This window comes from Olea europaea, chromosome 19 (assembly GCF_002742605.1).
Source record: "Olea europaea var. sylvestris chromosome 19, O_europaea_v1, whole genome shotgun sequence".
NCBI classification, from domain to species: Eukaryota; Viridiplantae; Streptophyta; class Magnoliopsida; order Lamiales; family Oleaceae; genus Olea; species Olea europaea.
This window is the reverse complement of record NC_036255.1, coordinates 12,146,432-12,155,760: the sequence shown is the minus strand read 5'-3', so window position 1 is coordinate 12,155,760 and position 9,329 is coordinate 12,146,432. Positions and strand designations below refer to the sequence as shown.

Here is a 9,329-nt window from a genome sequence, read left to right as displayed (position 1 = left end):
CCGGGGGTGGGGGGGGGGGGGGGGGGGGGGAGGCGAGAAGAAAACCGAAAATAATACAAAAGCCCAATTGTATATTCACATTTTTAATAGCTATTATTAAATACTATGTATGTGAAGAGACGTTTATTCTTACTTATAGTTAATCTTCTACCATTAACTAATAGGGGTTTGACCATTTTTTGTTGATTAAAATGTGCAAGAAGTCCATTTACATAACAACCATCTCATTGCACACCAAAATTTGTGAGTTCACAAGGATACTTGCTAGACTTTATGATATCAGTTATAAGAAAGTAAAGATAAAAATTACAATGAACTTGCAACCAAACCAACATTTCTATCTACCCACCATCAACTGAAAAAATTTCATGAATCAAGATAATCTCTTTTCGAATTACACCTTTTTTTCCTTAAGGGAACACGAAGACATCCAAATCAAGTCAAAAAGAAAGAAACATGTCAAAAAGTAGATGTTGATCTTCAACAATTCTCCTAAATTTAAGCAAATTCACTATAATTTTAATAAAATGTACATAGATTTAGGGCTTCAGCATGGCTACTAGAGTAAACTGTATAAACTTTTTAGAACAACAAACCTAGACAAAAATATGGATATTTTGACAGTCACCGACAACCTTGAGTGAGAGAGAATGAGAGAGGATGTTGAGAGCCGTTTAGGTTTAGGGCTTTAATTGCTATGTAAATGAATATTTTTACCTTTTTAGTTTTCATATTTTTTAGTTTTTTGTTTTTTTCTTGTAAGTAGTTAGATAGGAGCTTTTGATGTCATGCAAATTAACTTTTTGTACTATTCTTTCATCTAGTCAAATCAATTTTAATTAAGGACATCCAAGGTATTTCAATTTTTTTGAGGGCCATAAAATTCATAAAGTGATAGTTTGGTCAAAACTATTAAAATATGACATTTTTGTAAATGCAAACTCAAAAAATGACATCTAATGTAATTTTCACTTAATTATATTCTACTTCAAATACCACTAGTTATTTCCTCCTTAATATACTTATGATTGTGTCTCCTAGACTCCATCCCGCTTAAATAAGGTTTTGCTAAAAATAGGTTAGTCATCATTGCATGTCATGCTAAATATACATATTCCATGAGAAGTCTATTCATAATTAACTTCCTTACTCTTTTTTTTTTTAATACAACTTTAGACTTCTAATCACTTACAAATTCATAGAGGTATTGGTTATAGTATTATATATATAGGCATGGCTAGCCAATCTTATTCACGCAAAAAGAAAAGAAATAAAAGAGATAGTACTTGAGGCAGAGAGAAAGATAAGGGGTTTCCCGCATATTATTTTACATTCATTCGTAACCTTTCAATAAACGAGGTAAGATACTTTGTGCAAGTGTTTTCATTACCTTATGCTTTTATATTCAATTAACTATGCATGATTGTTAGTGAACCTTCGAGTTCTTTTAAAGAGAGATGAAATTTTAAAGGATTAAAAATGACCTAAGATGGGTATGTCACTTGGTCACCGATATACTCCATAAGAGCATAGTTGAGATTGGTGGAATAATGGCATCCCATCAATTTACCACCTATAACCGAGTATTGCAGACGGCCCAAACAATCTCAAATAAGTTGAAAATTGACCAAACTCCTCAGCAAGGAGCCGAGCCTTTTTGGACAAGTCGTTTCACCCCGCCCAAAATGCATAGTGGTGAATGTCTGTTTGGAAAGTATGTGTGATATCAATGCGGTAAAATATGGTATATTTTCAAAAATTGCAAAAAAGATCTTTCGAAGAAGAATAACAAGCCAAAAAAGAAGGAAAATGCCAGAGTTTAAACTTTAGCCCAATGACATGTCACGGAAGACCCGTACGCAGGTAATTTCGAGGACGGATGATAGATTGTAGCAAGCCGAAAAAAAAAGAATTAAAAAAATTGTTTGTTATATTTTTAAAAGTTGGGGACTAAAATGGAATATGATTTTAATTCCTATTTTAGTTAGGTTAAATAATTTAATAATGATGGAATAAGATTTAGTATATCAATATTGAGCTCTTATTGAAGTTTGTAATTAATTAGAAGTCTTGAACTCAAGAAAAAGTTAATTTGGATAAGTTAGACTTAAATTATTGAAGTTTAAAAGAAATTGTCACTTATTTGTATTTTATTTGAATTGGAATTTTGCAAGAGTGCAGGATGGGTAGGTATGTACGAATTCCACCTATCTCATATTAGTTGGTCATGAATCTACTTATGATTGTGTTGAGTATTAATTATACTCCACTTCAAATACCACTAGTTATTTCTTCTTTAATATACTTATGATTGTGTCTCCTAGACTCAGTCCCACTTAAATAAAGTTTTGCTAAAAATAGGTAAGTCATAATTGCATGTCATGCTAACCCATACCTATTCCATGAAAAGTCTATTCATATATAACTTCCTTACTTGTTTTTACAAATTTGGACTTCTAACCATACACAAATTTATAGAAGTATTGTTATATATATAGCCAATCTTATTCACGCAAAAAGAAAAGAAATAAAAGATAGAGTACTTGAGGCAGAGAGAAAGATAAGGGGTTTCTCGCATATTATTTTACGTTCATTCGCAACCTTTCAATAAACAAGTTAATATACTTTGTATAAGTGTTTTCGTTTTGTTATGCTTTTATATTCAATTAAGGCCCCTTTTGATTCTCATAGATTTAAGAATACGAATAAAAAATATAGTCGTTAGAAGACTCATACTAGAGATAGAAAGTCAATTGTGGTGGCTTGATGTGATGGATAACGGTCATCTTTTTCATTTTTGTGGTCAAAAAATGAAAATCAAATGGGGACTAAATATGCATGATTGCCTGTGGACCTTCGAGTTCTTTTAAAGAGAGATGAAATCTTAAAGGATTAAAAAGGAGCTAAGATGGGTATGTCATTTAGTCACCGATATACTCCATAACAGCAGAGTGGTATGAAATGTAGATTTTATTTGTTATATAATTGTGTATGAAAATTGCACGTATCTTGTTGAGTGTTTTCAAATACTCACTCTTATAAATTTTTACAGGTTAGTTTGGGTTGATTGAAATTGTGACGGGACGGTGATGCGAACTACCCGGTGAATCAAAGAAAGGAAAAAGATATTAAACATTTAAGTTTGTTTATTTTCATGTCTCTAAATCTAATTGTTAGTTTTATTTATTCAAAGACTCATTTGTTTAATTAGTTAATTGATTGTGTTTTAAATTTTTAGAAACTCATATCTCGCGTTTAAATTTATTTTTATGGTTAGAAATAAAGAATTTCTTTCATTTGTGTCATTCCGCATTTATTAAAATGAAAATTGAATTTTCATAACACTCCAATTTTTATAAAAATTTGGGACGTTACAATAAAGTCCAATGTTTTAACAAGTTTAGTAGTTAAAACTCAACATCTTAAATTTCTTTGAACAATCAAAGAAATAAACATAAGTTCATTGATCATTGGGACAATTATCTCGACAACCGCGCATCTCTTTTTTATTGGACTTCGTCATTTGCTACCAAAAGTTGTCACTTTCTGTTCTAACCTTTTTTGATGAAATTGACAGACTTAGGGGTGTTTGATTTCTATTTTTTCTAAAGTATATTTTTTTCTTTCTTCTTTTCAACTACATATTCTTTATTAAAATAATATTATATGTAAATAAAAAAAATTTCTTTCCTTTTTAACTACACATTTTCCATCATTCTACTAGTTTCAAAATACATTCTTCAAAAAGAATGTGGCCCAAACACATATTAACAATTTATCGTTTTCCAAATTTTAGTACTAGCTCAATATAAATTATTTTGTTATATTTTGAGTTAAAGCCTATTTGAACATTTTTTTTGTTCAAAATATATTTTGGAATAATATTTTCGATGAATAATGTATGATTAAAAAATATAAAATAGTTTTGAATTTGCATGAAATATAATATTATTGAAGAATGTGTGATTGAAAATAAGAAAGACAATAATATATTTTGAAAATAACGGTGATTAAACAGGGGCTTAATTATCATTTTTAGCCCTCGCTTGACAATAATTAAAATAAAACTCTTTTTTTTTTTGAAATTTTTTTTTTAAATCATATGTTCTTGTAATAAAAGGTATTTTACACGTAAATCCTATTTTTTTCTTGTAGAAGAGCCACCACAAGCAAAATGAAGATTGACTCATGAAGTTTAAGGAAAAAATGAGTTAGTTTGTATATTAAGAAGGTCATTGTATTGGCGCTCCATTGATATAACAAACTTTCTTTCATACTAAAAACAGGTTTTAAAATGAGTATCTTATAAAAGAAATACTCAATTTTGAATTTTGATACGAGGGATGTTAGGTATGATTATTGCTAGGGATAGTCCTAAATCAATTTTCACTTAAACTCGTTACTTTGAAAAGTTAGTTATCAAGTTTGGTATGAAGGATTCAAAGCCTGTAAATGTGCCACTTTCATTACACTTTATATTGACCAGTAATCAGTCACCTAAAGATGAAGTAAAAACTAGTGAAATGAGCAGATTACCAAAACTATAAAGTTTGAGTCAATTTTTGAGTTTCTTACGCATTGATAAAGGTAGGTTGATTGTTTCTTTTATAGGTACATGGCAATGAAGGTAGTGAGGAGTGGTCAAGCACTAAAGACCCTATAACCAATTGGTGATGCCTCGATAGTGAATCGAGGTGAAGATTGAAGAGAAAAATGTGTCAAAGGCACGATTTTAGAAGGATAAAATTGAATCCCACTTTTATTACCCTTTCCAAAAGTGATCAAATTATGGTCAAACACTGACTTTTGATGGCCCGTTTGTTTCCCATTTATGTAAAAATGAAAATAAAAAATATAATTGTTACGAGTTCTACACAAGAGATAGAAATTTAAATATGGTGACTTGATGTGATGAATAACGGTCATATTTTTTTATTTTAATGAGGAAAGAATGAGAAACAAACATGGACTTATAAGTAACAAAATTTGGATGAAAATCATTCATAGATACTTTAGTGCTGATAGAAATTAGAAGATAGGATAAAACCTACTAAATTTGAAAAATTTATGATTGATGTTGGCAAGTTCATGATCCAATCTAATAAGGTTTGAAGATTTCCACAATACATTACAAGACCCATATTTACGTCGTCGGTGGTCCGCGGTGATTTGTCTTAGTGCTTGTTTGGTAGATATTTTGATAATTATTTTTTGACCATTAGAGATAAAATGTGTCTTATTTGTGAGAGAATAATTCAAAAATAACAACTGAAATAGTGAAATAACGATAAAAAAAAAATTGATTTTAATTGAATTAATAGTTATACCAAACAAGCTGTTATGTACCTTTAGAAAATATAATATTGGATGTGTTAAAAAAATAGAAATTAAATTAATTTTACAACAAAAAGAGAAGTATTATCAAAATAACTTATTTATTTCTTAAATGACCAAACACAGTAATTAAGGCTATGAAAGGCATCATTATTTAAAATATAGCAAACTATAAAATTAATAACCAATAAAATAAAATAAATCATTAACTAAATCTAGTCATGTTGTAATTAGTAAAAAAAATAAATCATTAACAGAGTTCTAAAAACGTGGCCCATTTTTATTTTCTTGATACTAATATTGAATAATCAAGTCCTAATTAATTAGGGAAAAAAATAGGTTACTACAATCTTTTAAATATTTAATAATTTATGATTACATATAATCTAATATTTGCGTTATTTCATTTGTTAATTTAATTTGTTAAAATAGTAGATTATTGTTAGAAAAACATTTTTAATCAAAATTGATTTTCATTTTGTCCCAAATCAAAAATCTATTTTTCTTTATTAGATAATAAACATCTAATTCTGTATCCATCATTTAATTCTTCTATTTATTAATTAATCGATTATAAATTTTTCTCAAACGGAGGACAAGACGATATTTAATAAAATTATGGTGTGAATACTGAATATAATCCTCTTTTCTTTACTCCAAAATAATCTAAATAGCGATTTCAACTCTTAGAAATTTAAATGTGATGAAATTCTTTGGTGTGAAACTTATTCTCTTATTTTATTTATTTTCTTTTAAATCCATTTTGAATATATTTTATGAAATTCACAATTTTTATCAATTATTTAATCATATATTTTATTAAAATTTATTAAAAATCTGATTTTTGATTAAACAAAAAACGACATGCTCCAGCTCACCCAACACGGCGGAGAAAACGCGTGCGGCTTTCATTCGAGTTTTGACGACCTTTTTCAGGACTACAAAAATTCCGAAAATTGCTTTCTACTATATTTGATAGAATCTTGAAACATCTGAGTCATCTGACTTTGGATTACACGTTTTCCGAGTCTGTACGATCATTTTTGAATTTTATTCTGTAAGTTTATGCTTTATTTATTTATGTCGTTTTTAGTTGATTAGCTGAATAGTTCCGTTTTACTACTCGTCTCTTAATTTTAATTACCGGGTTGAAATCAGTGTCAGAATTGTGCAATCTGCGATGGGATTTTCTGTAAATGATAAATTAATCAATTTTCCTACTTTTCCGGATATGTATTTAATAATTATTGATATTTATAACTGAAGTAATTATTATCTTTGCTTGATTTTGAAGAAATTATGAAATTATTTTGAAAAAATTAGAATTTCTTTGACTCGAGTGTTTCCTTTCTGGATTTTTCTCGTTCTAGTGTTGGTTTTAATTTGATGAATTTTTATTTTTTTTCCCTTAATTATACAGCAAAACTTCAGTCTTTATTACTCACTTCCTTAACAAGAACAGAAAGAAAATGAATAAAAGATGATGCTTTAATTATTGCAAATCTGAAGATGAGTGAACCGGATTTACTCATGTTTTCTATAATTTCTGCGCACCAACTTCGCCATATGCTCTTCAATTGTAAAATTTAATGTCATTGATGGCAATTTGCATTAATTTCATAGATATGGAATTTTATTTGTTAGTAGTTTCTGATCCAACAAGTGTTCATTTTTTCCTTTTGCAGGTGAAAATATATTATATCTGCTGTTTAAGGCCTACTACATTCGAAAGGGCACTTGAGAGGGGGAGAGAGAGAGAGACTGAGAGAGAGGGTGCTGGTTCGCAAAGAAACATTAAGTTCTGCGAGCTTGAATCCTCTCTCTGTTTCATTAAATTATCTCCGTGCCACCGGATTTGATTTTTAAATGTTCCTATAATAACATCAGGAAACTATTGAGATAGTTGAAGGTTACTTATTAAAGGAGGTTGGGAGCTGGTATTAATGGGTGGTGTTTGTTGCTGTTTGCAAGATGAATACGAAGATTTGACAAATCCTAACAGCTCTGTTTATCGAAACTGTATATGCCTCCGTTGCTTTGTTCAGAACTTCTTGGCTGTGGTAAGCTTTACCATTTTCCTTAATAAAGTTACTTGGAGATGGTTTGAATTCAATTTCAAGACTCAAATTAGATTCTGCACAGCACAAGGCCTTTCTTGCAGGCATCTGCCCTATTGATTTTTCTGTATGAGCTTTTGGCCTGCGAATCCATTTAACTCTCTCCATGTTTAAGTCAGTAATCTATGTTGACATGTTCGTATACAAAGATGTAGATGTATCCCACGGTTGTTTAAACAGGTATATTCAAACTTTTGATATATTCCCATTCAAACTTACGAGGTTATGGTGAGTCCATGACACATCAGTTACGACTTTCCATGCAATCAGCTTAGCCTATGCTTATTTTTTCCACTGGTACTGGTGGATTAATTCTCCAATTTACTTTATGGATTTATAGTTCGTTAACACATGTATTTTCAGAATCACAGTTTTGTCAAATGCTTACATAGTTACATATCCCAGATGAAAGAGTATATCGCAAAAATTAGTTTATACAGTACAGGAAATTTTTTGAAATGAGTAATTTGATCCAGTACCTTGATGTACATTGTACTGAAATGGTTTTAGGGATCTCCCAAGCCATAATAATCCAAACTCCACTGAAGACTAGCTTGGAATCATTCCAGTTGGTATAAAAGGATATGTAGGCTACTAAGACTTACTATGGTACAATTGGCTCATTCACAGTTGATTTACAATTTGACTGTAGAATGCTTATTCTTGCATTTTGCAGTATACGTCATTGTTTCGCAGAGGAGAAGAACATGTCACCGCTTCATCCACTCTGGGGACGGCATCTTTGAATTCGGTTGCATCACTTGATAACTCTCTAGATGATATGTACCGCTCTCCTCCAAGGCCTCTGCCTTACGATGCAGATCCGAGATATTTCCGTTTGCAACGGGACGGACTGGTCTCAAGGAGGGAGAAAGGCTCGAGTCATTTGCACGAGGAAACTGAACCGTTGAGAAGAAGTGAAGTTGATGAAGAGCCTGTACCTTTGAGGAACACAAACAAATGGAATGACTTCACATGTGAAGAAGAATCTAAAGATTACAATTCCAAATATTCATTGAAGCTCTCAACAGCTAAATCAAAGACAGGTTTTGATCATGTTTACACTTCTTCAGAAGATGAAGATGTCTGCCCCACATGTCTCGAAGGTAAGAATATGAAATTTTAGTTTCATGGCGTTTTTATGGTAATTATTGTGGCACTGTCATTATGTTACTATATTTTTAAGCACGCATTTGAGACATAATTTGCACGTGACTGAGCATTGGGATAGTTCTCTTATTTCTGTTTGATATCATTGCTCATACAGATTTCAGTATAATTTCCTTCAGTTTATCTGTAGATTGCCGAAACAAAACTTCTTGCTGTTTTCATATCTAAAACAAAATATCTTTTCTCTAATTTTGGGCAAAAAAAGGAAATTCTGAAACATGAAATTTCTTTCAATTCTGCATTTCCTTTGCTTCTTTCTTCTCTACTTTTTAAGTTGATAACTACCTCTGGCATCTAAGGATTCTGGTTTTTCTTATGGTTTGAGCATCCGTTTTTGCAGATTATACTACAGAAAACCCAAAGATTATGACAAAATGTTCTCACCATTTCCACCTTGGTTGTATATATGAGTGGATGGAAAGAAGTGATAACTGTCCAGTTTGTGGCAAGGTATGTTTCATCTTCCTATGTCCTGGCTTTGTTCTAACATTAAATGCATTTGCATGCTTGATTTTGCATTGCAAGGTCATCCTATATACCATGCTGTTTCAGCAGAAAAGGTATATTTTTTAACACAATGCCGTTACTTTTTCTTAAACAAATAAGAAAGAGAACATGGCTTTCTTTCTAATTGCTTTTGATGTTGCTCTCCCCACCCCCCCCTCCCGCCCTCCCCCCCTCTCTCGCTTCACAAACAGGCAGGTGCAC

At 30.9% G+C, this 9,329-nt stretch overlaps 2 protein-coding genes across 3 annotated transcripts in view; one reads left to right on the top strand and one right to left on the bottom strand.

Annotated features, from left to right (window-relative positions):
• Positions 1 to 6,866, bottom strand: part of LOC111368364 (transcription factor BIM1-like) — a 17,988-nt gene extending 11,122 nt beyond the window's left edge. Inside the window, exon 1 of the mRNA XM_022989593.1 lies at positions 6,780 to 6,866. Within this exon, the coding sequence (XP_022845361.1) occupies positions 6,780 to 6,866 (87 nt within the window). The remainder of the gene's footprint in view (positions 1 to 6,779) is intronic.
• LOC111368843 (E3 ubiquitin-protein ligase At3g02290-like) overlaps positions 6,203 to 9,329 on the top strand; it is a 6,922-nt gene continuing 3,795 nt past the window's right edge. The window contains exons 1-4 of one of the 2 annotated variants that reach the window (XM_022990318.1): positions 6,203 to 6,391; positions 7,020 to 7,394; positions 8,128 to 8,557; positions 8,962 to 9,071. In XM_022990318.1, coding sequence (XP_022846086.1) covers positions 7,278 to 7,394; positions 8,128 to 8,557; positions 8,962 to 9,071 — 657 coding nt within the window. In that variant the 5' untranslated portion in view covers positions 6,203 to 6,391; positions 7,020 to 7,277. Of the gene's footprint in view, positions 6,392 to 6,671; positions 6,914 to 7,019; positions 7,395 to 8,127; positions 8,558 to 8,961; positions 9,072 to 9,329 lie in introns of those variants that run through there. The other variant, XM_022990319.1, reaches the window with a different exon arrangement.